The 14439-nt window shown below is 33.3% G+C and overlaps 1 protein-coding gene across 1 annotated transcript in view; it reads left to right on the top strand.

The window, feature by feature from the left end:
• Positions 1-9510, top strand: part of Ance-3 (angiotensin-converting enzyme Ance-3) — a 38282-nt gene extending 28772 nt beyond the window's left edge. Inside the window, exons 12-13 of the mRNA XM_066725856.1 lie at positions 5876-6042; positions 7656-9510. Coding sequence (XP_066581953.1) covers positions 5876-6042; positions 7656-7798 — 310 coding nt within the window. The 3' untranslated portion in view covers positions 7799-9510. The remainder of the gene's footprint in view (positions 1-5875; positions 6043-7655) is intronic.
• Positions 9511-14439: the final 4929 nt, after the last annotated feature.

Here is a 14439-nt window from a genome sequence, read left to right as displayed (position 1 = left end):
AAAATCCGCGTAAACCAAATTTTAATAATTAAACTCCAATTAATGTTCTCTTTTAAAAAATCAATGACATAAAACACTCGATTCATAAATCTGTCTGTTAACTTATCGTTTTCACATTAAACGTATTGCTTGTTTCGTTCAAGCGCGTGCGTATTATACAGAAAGAGATTTGACTTGCGTATCACGTTCTCTCATTACGATTAAAATCCACTCCACCATAACATAACAACGTCTTATTAACGGTAGTATTACGAGAACATACAATATAAGATCAGCTGTATTTTGTTCAACGATGCGCGACTCATTCAAATTTATAAATACTATGAAAGCCGCGGGATACTTTCTCTGAAAAAGGGGCACACAATCCTTCTTAGAGAGCTCGCAGATTGTTACATAATGTTCATTGCTTATAGTGATAAACATAGAAAAAAAAATTACAATTCGAGGCATATTCAATCACGTAATTTATTGAGAATGCTCGCGGAGAGGCCGACATTGTACGTAGATTGATCAACGTGAAATTCATTTGTGAACTACGAGATTCTACAGTGAACATATTTAAAGAACAATTAGAGATAATGGTGAATATCGGCCTATTGCGTAAGGCTTAGCTAATGCTCCTTTCGAGATACAGATCAAAAGCCAAAACTTGAAAAATTGCCGGAACATCGAGGATTTGAGTTTGAACAGATTTTAATTTGTGACGTTTTACAGTGATACTGGAATAAAAATTCTTCAAATTGTGTGTGGGAGAAAAATATACGTACAATTGATCTGAAAACACCAAGTAAAAATATATAATTTTAGAGAAATATCAGAAATTTGTACTGCATGGACAGAAAGGAAGAGCGGGGTTACTCCGTTAAAGTAATCGTTTTATTTAACGCTTTTAAATAAATCCAAAGCGTAAAAATGTTACAGAATAAAATTCTTGTATTCGAAGGGAGTAATAAGATGATATTATTAATTTAACGTTAAAGAGTTATTTCAAGGTTAAACCTAACGTATAATCTTGAGTTCTTTTAAATAGTCCCCTTATAGAATCAAATTAAGTATAATTTAGAAAAAAGACATTATTATAAATGATACTGGTCTTCGAGCAAATTTTTTAAATAGAATTTCGATTCACGAAGGCTTGAGGAGATCCAAATGATTACTACAGTTGATCGTTTTAAGGAAGAATCTAAGTTAATCGTGAAATTAGCCTGTTGCGTAAGATTTAATTAATGCTATAGTCGAGATATGAATCGATCTCGAAAACTTGGAGGATTCAGTATTCTGCGTGAAGGAGTATCTATAGTGGAGATCACTTTTACGCGAAACGGCACCAATCATAAGAGAGCCGAGCGGTTGCGTTAGATTCACGATCGTTCATGGAGATCCAAACGATTACTATCGTTGATTGCTTTTACGTATATATAAGACCCGTTTAGTATCCTTTCGGAATTCACGCTCAACCATATAATCTCTTTATTACGACAGACCGAAGGTGTTTAGGTCCTCGGGATTCGATCATATTTATATTTCTCGCAAATCTTTCCTAGTGAAATTTTTTTAAACTCGCATAGATCTTTCAGAAATGAGGATAATTCCTCGAAGAAATTTCGTTTATAAATCTGAACTATATGAATGGAACTTTCGTCGTGTTGTTTCATTTAAGCTTGCTATAGAACGAGAATATACTATATAGTGTATATAGTAGTGTTAACGAACGATTTCTATAAACTACAAATCATGGGATCAATATTCCGAAAGATTCTTGTAAATCAATTTTGGTAGAAAAACGCTCGATCTAAAATAATGAAGCAGCGAATTAACTTTCCATCCTGAGATGTATGGGTATTATAATGAAGAAATCACGAGAGTTTTGCAATGTTCCGCGAAATAAAATGATTTATGAGGAATAATAGGTAATGGATACAAAAGCGAGAGGTAAAATTCAACATGACTAAATTAGTGAATGTACATGATAGTAAATTTTAGTATAATGATCCCAATGCATACTTAAACGATTCTTGTAGGATTTCTGTTAAGATCTAATAGTTCAGGATTATTTATCTCGTGTTCTCTCTCACGATACAGACAGACGCTATTGAGTTAGTGAAAATTAAAGTACATAACCAGACATTTAGGCTTGTTGTATCATTTAATTAATTCTTTTATCAGTACAATTAACAATCGTGAAAAACAATTTACGATTACCACTTTATTCAATATTTCCAGTAATTCTTCTAAATTAATTTTGATATAAGAGTGCTGAATCGAAATAATGAACCGACGAAATAACTTTCCATTCAAGATGGATAAGTATTAATGAAGAAATCATTGGAGTTTTGCAAGTTTCGCGAAATAAAATGGTTTATGAGTAATAATGGTTAATAGATAGAAAAGTAAGAGATATAAAATTTTCATGACTAAATTGGTGAAGGTGGTTGATAGTATAAATTGGCATCATCAAATATTCGAATAAAAGGCACCAATAAGATTCGTGGTAAAAGCCAAATGGTTCGCGGTTGTAAAGCTCGTATTTTCTCACAGTAAAGGAGACAAACTCTGCTAAGCTGAACGTATATATAAGTATAAGTAAGCAGGTAAGCCAAGGCGAGTCCTGACGTTGCACGGGCCAACGCAATAACACGCATAACGAGCTCTCAGCATCCCGCGTTGCGAAATAGACTGCACGAGGCAGGAAAGTGCCGATTTCGCCGTACGCGAGTGGCGAACACCGGAAATTATGAGATCGATATAAATTACATGAGTGCCACGAACGGTCGCAAGCCACGTTCGACCGCAGTCCAATTCCCACGGAAACCGCTCCCTACCGACTACGCAGCACCCCCGAATCTCTTCTCCAATTTATCTAAATATTTGGAGGAATCGGAAATGCTCGATGACATTGAAAAACAAAATTACGAGAAACATTTCGTTTCTTTAGAAACGAAAGATTAAAAAGAAAGGGAAACCTGCTGTCACTTCAATTTTATAAATTCAATCTTCGACTTAACTTGTAAATTATTATACGAGCATTCGGCCTTAAATAATGGTCATGCGTAATCGAGGTTCGCCATTAGGAAATAAACGTTAGAGTAATAAGCTATTTAGATCGCATTTGCTCAAATTTAATAAATGCTTGGCTGAAATTTGATTACGGAACGACAAATTATAACGTGTGCGAGGACTCGCGTTGGCCGATCGAGAAAGGATCGAGAGATATCGAGTAAATAGTTTCGATCTGGGTAACCAGGTTAGGGTGGAGAAGACATGTAACCTAGCGTTAAAATGTGTAAAAAAGTGATTATAAAAACGCAATGATGTAAAAGTAAATTACGGAGACTTTTTTCTATTCGCCAAGCTTCGTTAAGTCGTATAAAAAGTAATGAGGATAAAAACGAATTATGCGGTTGATGTGAAAGAGAAAAACAAAGAAAGAAAGAGAGAGAGAGAGAGAAATGCTGTTTGCACTAGTTTGCTGATACAGTGATAACAAGAGAAAAAAACTAGGTGAACTTGTCTCTTTCTGACTACGCGAATAGCGAAAGGGAAAGAAATCAAGCGCACCGAGTAAAACGAGACAAAGACTGCAGGTATATAGAGGTATATACTTAAAAGCAGGCAAAAAGGCTAATAGAACGTACTTGAAATAATTCTTAGCACCAATCTAATTTACAAGAATTCGGTTAATCGATCACGCTTTTGGAAACCAAATGCTACTGGGGAAGACAAATTAGAGATTGGACACCCACTGGTTTGTCTTACTGCTATTGTTAAAAGAAAAATACTAAAACTTACGAAGCTAACTCTCTTCAACCTATAATTTGCACGCAACATTATTTAAACGACAGTAAACTGCTTTTGCATTACTCAATTTTCTAGTAGGTCTCTATATCGTTATTTTGTACGTTCAACTTCGCACTATCTACATCAACGATATTTAAATAATTCCGAAGCTATTGTGTATACCACTGTATTAACAATGACTCGTATTCAATTCTCTATTAAAAACTCGTATTTTAATCTTAATCGTTGTTGAAAGTGTAAAAATGATAAAAATTGCATTTTTAATTTTTTTAATTTTCTACGAAGCATTGATCAGTGATGGTTCGATCGTAGTAAGTAAATGATACTATTGAGTCATTGATTCGATTTTTTTTTTGTGCTATCAAACTAACCCAATTAGCTGAGATAAACAAATGTTTACTTATTTTAATTTCCATCGTACAAGTAACTTTTGCAGAATGGATTGTTCATTGAGAATTGTGAAAAAACAACTTGGAATAGGCGAGTATGGAATAAGATAAACAGGATTGAACGAGTACTTATCCCACGATGATAATAAATGGTTTACAAATTTACCTAATTATAGATCAAATTATGCATTCCCATAGCAATCGTTTTGCATGTTGACTCGTTGCTGAGTGAGCGCCATGGCAGCATTGTAGGAAATTAATGGTAATAGGCAAACAAGAAGGCGGTTTGGTGTATAAGAGTTTGCAAGTGATTTAATGATAGATGAAAGCAATCGATATAGCTAAGATTCTTCGTAAAATGTATTCTGCCACTGTTGGCCAATCGATGTTTTCCAGATAGCCGTCCCCATGGCCGAGTTTCCAACGGCTTTAGATCCTGTAATCTCTGATTACAACGTTAACGACACTCAATAATCTATAGGCCTGTCTAGTTTCAGAATATTCTCACCAGGTGGACGGTATCATTTAGATTTTTTCGATAGTACTTAATTGAATCTCGTCGACAGAAATCCCTTTCTAACAAATAGCTCAAATACTTATACTATCCATATTTATTCAATCTATCTACAATGCAACATAAAACTGCTTTAGAATCAAACGATAGAAATTAAAGGGAAAGTTATAGCCCTATTTTTATTTTATTGTTTCGTGTAGTATAAAGTATCTATGGATAATATGCAGCCTATGTTTAGACCTCTACAATATTTGCTGAAGCTCAATATAATATATTTTTTTAGCTATTATAATCACAGAATATAAACTAGAAATTTTTATAATTTTTTGGAACGAAGGCACTATGCTTTTTCTCAATATTCGAATAAAGGAATGGAATGGAATAATGTACGTAAGCAACATGACAACATATGGATAAAAACCTGTTCAAGCAAATGTTGTGACGTATCGTAATGCGTATACCGTTCTAGTATTTCAATAAGGTTTCATTTTAGAATGGAAATGTAGCAGTACAGTCGTTATTTATTATATTAAATACATTCGAATATATTACATTACGAGTTATATTTTATTCAACGACTAGACTGTAAAAGCAAACTAAAAATAATATAAAAGTTAATAATAAAGGAAATAATAATACATATATTATATTAAAGTTAATTTATTTATTCACTTAATAATTAAATTAATGTGAACAAAAAAAATTTCATTTTTAAGAAATCAATTGTTTAAACAATTGTTAACTATTAATCATTCCTATATATCTCAAGAAATACTAGACAGATGTTATTATTTAAAACAAAATTCGTTAATTAAGAATTTCAATGGATACGTTCGGTGTGCTAGTACTTGAGAAAGAGTCGATTACAAAAGACAGATAATCTAATTAGGCTCGCGGGTAGCTGGCGTATCTCCATAAAATTGCACGTTATTATGCGCGCTTTTTATTATGTTGGCGGCTTTCATTATTGCCACCGCCACAATTTTACGCCCACAGTGAGTGTGTGCGATCTGCGTAATTTGTGGTACACAACAGCTACACAATTCTTTCGATAGTCATCCCATGTCTTATCCTTCCTTCTACTTTCCCATTAAAAGGAGAAACCGCTACATTAATGACCGACAAAGTTTGCACAATTCTCTCACTTGGTACTTTTAATTTGAATTAATTTTAGAACACTTATGGAGAAGGGTTCATCCATGCCGTGGCAAGATACTCTTCAAGAAGCCACCGGTGAATCCAGACTGGATGGATCCGCTTTGAGGGAGTACTTCAGACCCCTCGAAGACTGGTTGAGGACGGAAAACCTCAGGACTGGTGAAATTGTTGGCTGGTCGTACGGTAATTATTCCCTCATCTATTTTTCTTTCTCTCGTTAATATTAATATAAATTAATATTATTCTTGTTTCACACACTACTTTGTGATACAAAAGTATAAACGTTCGGTTTATGGTCCATTGTTAAATTCTGTGCTTTGTTATTAATTATATAATTTTCGAAATAGAGATCAAAGGCTGTTACTCAGACACAAATATTTTATGCAATTTACTTAGTTAATATATGAATTGCAAATATTTATAAAAATTTTATTTTGATTTTTCACGCACGTTCGAGTGTTCTATATTTATTACATTATGTAATTTTGCTGATAAACTTTATTAATTATTGCTCGAAATAAGTAAGATACCTACAGATTAGTCGCGGTGCTCCACGAATCATATTGAAATTATATAAATGATCTTTTAACGTAAAAAAGATACATCGCTCAAGAAAGGAAAGAAATTGATTAAAGTGAATGAGAGAATTATATAATTTCAGTAAAAAAAGAAAAAACCTACCGTTTAGGTGGTTTTACTTTCGGAAACCTAACGAAAAGTGCAGCATCCGTGGGAATGGGGAATTTCGAAATCGAAGTGGGAAGAGTATGAAAAGCTATAGTGAAGAAAGAGCACGAGTGGGGCAAAGGATAATGCTAGGATCGTGAGACACGTTCGACTGTTCTTTTCTCATTTCAATCGCATAGTGTAAACTGTGCAAAGTTAAAGCAACGACATTGATGTGTCTCGTATCATTGGGCGCACGTATATTCCTGCAACATTTAAAGTTTTACTCTCTTATTTTACACACTTTTCTCAATACGTTCTACCAAACTTCTACTAGCTTACTTAAACTGCATATTAATTATTTTAAACTTTCGTTTTGTACAAAACTTTTGTTTACACCTTTGCCATTTGATTTATTTCACTTAAGATTAAATTTATCTTTTATTCGTAATTAAGGAACTTTTAATTTTATAAATACATTAAATTTACTTGATATCGCACGTGTATCTATAAAAGGAATGCTTGGATCACGTGATACACATGGATATTGCACAATAATTACTTTAAAAGATATTTCTTCTCCGTTACGTGGGTGGTCTCCGCATCGTGCTCTGAGGTAACGGTAGGCGAAAGTGCAACGGATATCCGAATGGTCGCCATAAGAATGCACAAAACGAAAGGGAAACCTGTATTACTCCATCCTTGTCCAGCTTACCCACATTAACCGTCGTTGATCTTAATTAAGACCTCGAGAAACGCCCCATTTCCCTGCATTATAATTCAATAATGCCAGGTATAATAGCACATAGTTACGTCAGAATATTAACATTAAGAGTATCACATACGAGTATAATCATTAAAAAATTGTTAACACTAGCTGACCATAAACTGCTAATGTGACTTTGAACGACATAATAACAATGGATGTTTATTCGTTTTATTCACATTTATTGGAAATAAACAGATGTAAATTATTGTGACTATACCTGCATTTTATGATAATAAGTAATTCGATAACTGGAAATCTGAAACCAGTTAATTGGGCTGGATTGATTATTTTAGTTTTAATCCGGAGCCCTGGTAACAATTTTAAATATTGTTATATTCATTTTTACAATTCATTGTTTCAGATGGTGATTACTGCAAACGTAGCATAGAAACTGCAGGATTGCAAGTTATTGGAAATGGATATTACAACTCTGCACTTTCCATTCATGGATCATCAATTTTATCAGGATTACTAGCATTCATTTTCGTTAATTTTATTCGTTGATTTTATTGTTAAATGATTGGTTAGTTGCAAATTTCAAAACTGAAGATATTCTCCTTTTTTGTAAAGCATAAAGGTCAGAAGCACCATAATTACAAGAAACTCGATTTCATTTAACACGCTAAGGCCCAGTAGTATATATCTTATATCTTAATCGCTTCACCTTAAATTTACAGTATTCCATAACTTCCTCGCTGATAAACACCAATGTTTGAAATTCGGATGCTTATCAAATAGACCATGTCTTCATCCTATTTAATTAATTTAAACCAAAGTCGTTTAATTGGTTTTACTTTAAAAACTTTACGAAAAAATATCAGTTGGTCATTGCTCACCGATGGTGGACTCCCAGCATGTTAAGTAATTTTACCTTAAATACAAAAGAACTGCAATATAAGTAGTATCACATCATCATGTTTCGTAAAATTTATATTAAATTAGCATTTAGGTGTAAATCATATTTAACATGTACAAATAAATAGTGTTATTAATATTTAAAAGATATGTTATTAAAATATAATATTATTATTTCTATTAGTATTTTTATTATTGTTATTATTATATTTTTCCGCTGACTCAATGTGTTCGGAAAATATTTAACGAGTATATATTAGTCCTTGTAATTTTATTAAGCGTGCCCATAATAATGTTTTTATATAATACATCAAATTAATGCTTTCATTAGTATTTTTTATACGTAAACCCGTTCTTTTGAAAAAAAAAACTATCGGAGATAATTATTAGCTAGAGATTACAATCGTATATTAATATAAGAAACGATAAAATAAAAAATATGTATTATTAATCAAATTATTAAGTACAAATCGTAAATGGTTGTCACTTTTCGGAGCGAAGTGAAAAATAAGTGTTTTTAACAATATTTAATAAAACATTTCATTGCAAATCTATATCTTCCTTGAATTTAATTTTATTATAATTAGAATTATACTGCATTGTTTAACGAGTATTATATTTGTCTTTCGTTCCAAATCATATTTTTAAATACGTGAAGTTATAATGAAAGTTTGGACAGAATTAAAATTTTTATAAACTAGATTCTAAGAAAACACAGAATATACTAAAGTAAAATGTCAATTAAATGTATATTTGAAGGATTATGTGTATAAATAACTCTTTGGTGCATGCACTTGCGTATGTGTGTGGCGTGATGCTTGACAATGGTTTGTTTTCATTAGCTGACTTATCCACTTCTGCCCACCAAGTCATAAACCCAATATATCACTAGTTTTCTTTTTCTCGTGGTTTATTTTTTCACATAAATTCAAGCTTCCATTTACCATTTTAAAATATTTATAAGTATTTTAAGACTTACAGTGGTTCATTGTTTGACGTCAAAATAAAAGTTTCTCTTTACGTAATAAAGAGTTTCAAATTTTTTGTGTAAAACTGATGATTCAAAGAGAATACTGTAGCGTTTTGGGACCAGCAAAACGAGGCAATTAACCTTGCAGACTGAAGTTTAAGCTGCAGTTGTAACGGCCAAACGGTTTATTTGCTACTTATGTAATTTTACTTATTCCAATTTTATTGTTAAACTTTTCCTTAACCTGCTCAATGATATAATAGAAAAAAAAACTATTTCATTAAATACAATTGAAAATCACATAACAAGTCAACCATACTATAATATTCGAAATGAATTTATAGACTAGCAGTAAGTCAAGGAATTGTACGATACTATTCATAAGATACGCGAAATCATGTCATTTTTACGCATAAACGTAGCACCGTGAAATAACGTTATCCGCTTGTGTAACCAAAAAACATTTCAGATTTCACGGTAGGGCAGGGAGATATGTGATAGTTTTACTACCCATAACAATAGATATCATTGCGTAGCTTAAACTCTTTTTCCTGACTAAGCGTTGCGGAGATCACTAAATATGCAATGTTTTTGAACGGTCTTTTTAAGAGAAATTAATTATTCCCATTCCATAGTTCCTTTCCTCTTAAAATTTTTACCATTTTCGCAAATTGGTATATAAGAATATCTTGTTGTTTTTCATCGTAGTTGCTATTTTCTATACAATATATTAAAATATCTAATTTTCTACTATTTCGATTAAAGCTGAAAACGAAGATGTTAGAAATTAATTTCATTTGTCTAATATATATATATATATAATACACGTAAATTGAGTTGATGAATATCCAACATCTATAACGCAAAAGAAGGAAATTGGGCGGTGCGCAGATTTTTGACTTATATAACGAACAGATTTCATATTGATCGATCGTTCAAAATTCCATAAAACTCAAGTGAGTCACCGCATCCATCCTGTGGCGATCGAAAGGCACCAGAATTCTCATTAAGAAGAAAGGGGACAAGAGGCTGATATATATATAGGGTGTCCCGTAAGTCGATGTCGAAACGAAAACTACCGACAGGAGGAGCCAATCCTGAATATAAAAAACTGGCCAGCGAATAACAAAGATTCGACTGGACTATAAGCTAAAATAAAATTAGTTATCTAAAAATTGTTTTTCTCTCATCCAAGTCGATACTTTTGTCATACACCGACCAGATAAATCCTACTGGCCGAACTGCCTTGCTGAATCAAAAAGAAAGAGATGGAGAAACCAATATTTAAACTGTTCCTAAAGATATTTCAAAGCTCAATAATTTGTCAAATAAATATTGTAAAGCAAAACAATTTTATTAGGGCATTCTTATAAAAATTAGACCTTCGATAAACAGTCTTCGTTTCAACATCGACCTACGCGGAACGCTGTATACATATATACATACTATTTTCTAAAAACTCGTGAAATTGTGAAAATCGGACAACGATGAAATGTCGATACGATCGCTAGACGAGCTAGCCAAAAACTGGTTCGACTTACATAATCGGAAGACCAACCGGGAAGCCATGCCTTTCCGCGAGACGTCTACGAGTCACAAAATGAGCCGAGACTCACCCGGACAACAACTGTCCACTTTCACAATTCTCGCGTAAACGCTCGCACACTAACCTTAAACGGAACCCCTCCGTCCCCAACCATCCTGCCCACCTTCCTCTCCTTCTTGCTTCCCGTTTTACTCGAGTGTCCGTGCAACCGATCAAGATCAAATTGTTCACCTTCCATCGCGCCGGAATAAAACCAGCGGTCGCAAAGAATCTTCCAAATATTGCTAAAGAAAATGCCAAAAATCTTATCAATCTTCTTTTTCGATCGGGAAAAGGTCGATGTGCTTAAAAACGTGCAGAAGGTTATTGTGTAAATATATTTCTCCATCGTAGGTATCTTAGTATGCACTGGCCATGATATTAATTTATATCAACTTGAAAATATTAGAATAAAAAGGATCGTGCCCAAATATTAACACTAGAATTAACGAATAAGAGAATTTAGATTTTTGTTTCTGAATTACTGTGTAATATAAAAATGTGCTTTGAATTTGTTAGGTCAATAATCTGCAAACATTTTATGTAACTTGTTAAATATCAACATATTAAAATAAAATTGAGAATAATTTTAATGAATATGACTTGAGAGGCCATAAAAAAATCTAATCATTTTTTCGTATTAATAATATTGATTGAGTTACATAACGAGACATTTGGGCTAAATACATCTTTATGTAACTATACATAAATATCAATAAACAGAAATTTAAAATTAATTTAGCAATTTTATTATATCTACAAGAAATTTATAAACTCTTTCATTATTACTAATATTTACCAAACAGCATCACGGATTATGCAAACGCCTATGTGTGTGTGTGTGTGTGTTATAAATGTGTTATTATACATATAATTCAGAGAATATTAACCATATTAAAAATTCATAATCAAGTTTATTTCTCAGAACTGTCCTGTTTTTCTAAAGCTAACAGCTTGACCACCCTTTACGGACACGTACCCTGTACAGATATTTTCAGGAGAAAGTCCAATCGGTTATAATCAAGCAACTATAGAACCATGCATAATTTATCGCCAGAAACAATGTACATATATGTGAGTGACAGTAGAGATGGTGAAAGCAAATCAGTTCAAAAGCAAGTAGTACAACGTAAAGGACAGAGACGCGCCTATGGTTGGGCGTGAACGAGCATCGGGTCGGTTAATGCGATATAATAAAAAAGGAAAAGTGTAGTAGTAAAGAATTTTTGTCGTGGAAATCGCGCAATTGTAACGTAATCGTGGTCATCCATCCCTTTAAGCATGTGACTGCATTACATAAACGACACGAGCCGTTCGTCCAGCTTGAACTTTCTTCTTCTGGGCCCAATGCATCGCGGAATGCGAACCACGGCGCAGCTCTTCTTGGAAAATGTGTGAACGAGCGAGCAAGAAGGCCTCGTGTATCACTCTAATCGTCCCATATATACAGGGAGCGCAACGTAACTCCGCATTATTCACGTCCATATCATTACCTTTCTAGTCAAGCTTGTACAGTCCCATCTTGTGCAATATGTTTACACCTGGCTAATTGAACCCGAGAAAAGTAGCCGACGCATCTCGATCATAGTATCGCCTTTTAGAAGATTCCGGGAATCTTCTTTTTTCAGTAAAAATCCTTCGAGAAACTGCATTGAACAGATACTCGATCGATTAAAGTTTATCGAAGAAGTATATTCAGCATAAAATGTTTTTTTTTTCTTTGATCCATTGGTAAAACTAATATAAATGAAAAAAGTGATAGAAAGTTTATTATTAATCAATTTTATGAGGTTTTTAAAGATGATATACAATATTATAAAATATTTCAATGCTGTTTTGACTCATTGTGTAAGATTTAGATACTATACATAACTTCACTGAAAGCAATTAGTACGTATGTTCATTAAAGTGGTTATTAGTCTAATTTGATTATGCCATTGAGATTAGTCATGAAAAGTTATTTAGTATTTCATTTTTGCAAAAAGGACAGTATAAGAGCATGTGCACAAAAATAATGTCGTCTTTATTTTGAATAAATTGAAAATAGATTATGGTTGTTTCAATAATATCAAGAAAATCATATGAAATTAAATATATTGTAAGACAATTTATAAATATGTTCTGTTGATAGAAAAGATGATTTTGAATAATAATTAGTAGATGAATGATTATTACTATTTCACAGCACAATGCTCCTCGTCTCTAAGAAATTAAGTGTTCGATGCTTGGCACTATGGGGATTCAGAGGGATCCGTCAGTATTGCACGCAGCGAGAACAAGAGGGATTATGCTGAATTGCCCTTCCAATCATTCCATTATATCAAGTCTGCTACACGTAGTCCAACTAATACAGCTTTCGCTCTTTCATTCCAATTTCTTTAAATATGCATCCTGTGACTCTCTCTTACTACACCCCTACGCTCATAAATTCACTGTACCAGAATAGGAGGGACTCAGTTACCCACCAAATCCGATATATTCTCAAAACGTTCATTATGTTATCATCTATTATAAAATTTTTATCATATGTGGTGCGTTAATAAATATGTTAAAAACTATAGAAGTTATGCAATGTATAATGGTGTTCTGTGGTAACAATTTAAATCTGTAGGCCGAATATTACTATAATAATTGTTTGTTAACAAATGTTTAGTCTCCCGCTGGATCCTAAAGTTTCTTTATGCTTTAAATAAGTCGCAAGCAAGTGTTTAAGTGTTTTCATTAATTTTCGATAAAAGTAAAGAAAAATCTGTAAAAAATAACCTAAAATACTTTGATTAGTACAATTCTGATGCAGATTTTGGAAACAGAAAAAACAAAACAAGCTAAACGTATTTGCTCTACTTGTAAAAATATAAACAAACTTTATCACAGTCACTTTCACTTGTAATTGCAGAGTGTACAATAATTTGCATAATTATTCAAAAAATTAACTTCTAAAAATCTGAGATCGAGTGGGAGACCAAAAATTTATTAACAAAAAATATTCACAATGATGATCTGCATATATCCTTTTACTGTATACCACTCTTACATCCTGTATACATACATAAATAGTTAACCAAGTTTTGTTGATGCAAGAGATTGCTTTACGAGGTAGGTAAGCTAATAAACAAACAACTTATTTGTATCATAAACCGACGCGACGGACCAGAACTCGCATGACGAATTGTGTCTATTAATCAAATTCATCTTTATACATATATATATTTCGTTCTTTTTCGCAACAGCAGTAGGTGGCACGTTTGAAGGTTCGCCAAGTGTTCTCCAGTCGAGCTATACGAAGAAATAAGCGCAATGTCAATGTCCCGAGGCTAACGTTTTAAAAGGTTCGCAGTTTTTGCAAGATTTTTTCTCTCGCACTCTCCTAGCGATGTTTTCCTTTTCCAGCTGGACCGATTCTACATCCACGTAATACCGCACTAAGGGTAATATTCATTGATGCGGTATTGCAATAATTTGCGTCTAGCAATGTCAATGTCTCTCGTGCAGGATATCCGCACGATGGTTGGTGTTACAAGTACCGACACTTCCTCTGTCACCTCTCGCGCGTACTTTTCACTCTCTCTCTCTCTCTCTCTCTCTCTCTCTCTCTCCCGTCCTCTACTTCTCTTCCACTGGATCCTCCACACGGCCCAACGTCGCTCCCCTCACGCGTAAGAGAGAAAGAGAGGGAGGGAAGGGGTAAAGGGGGTGGGGTGGGGTGGGAGGGGGGGAGGAGGGAGAACCGTTATC

Source organism: Prorops nasuta, unplaced genomic scaffold, assembly GCF_024137725.1.
Source record: "Prorops nasuta isolate Cenicafe-Biocafe unplaced genomic scaffold, Cenicafe_Pnas_1.2 PNAS00004, whole genome shotgun sequence".
NCBI lineage: Eukaryota > Metazoa > Arthropoda > Insecta > Hymenoptera > Bethylidae > Prorops > Prorops nasuta.
The sequence above is the reverse complement of the archived record's forward strand: the minus strand, read 5'-3'. Positions and strand labels throughout refer to the sequence as shown.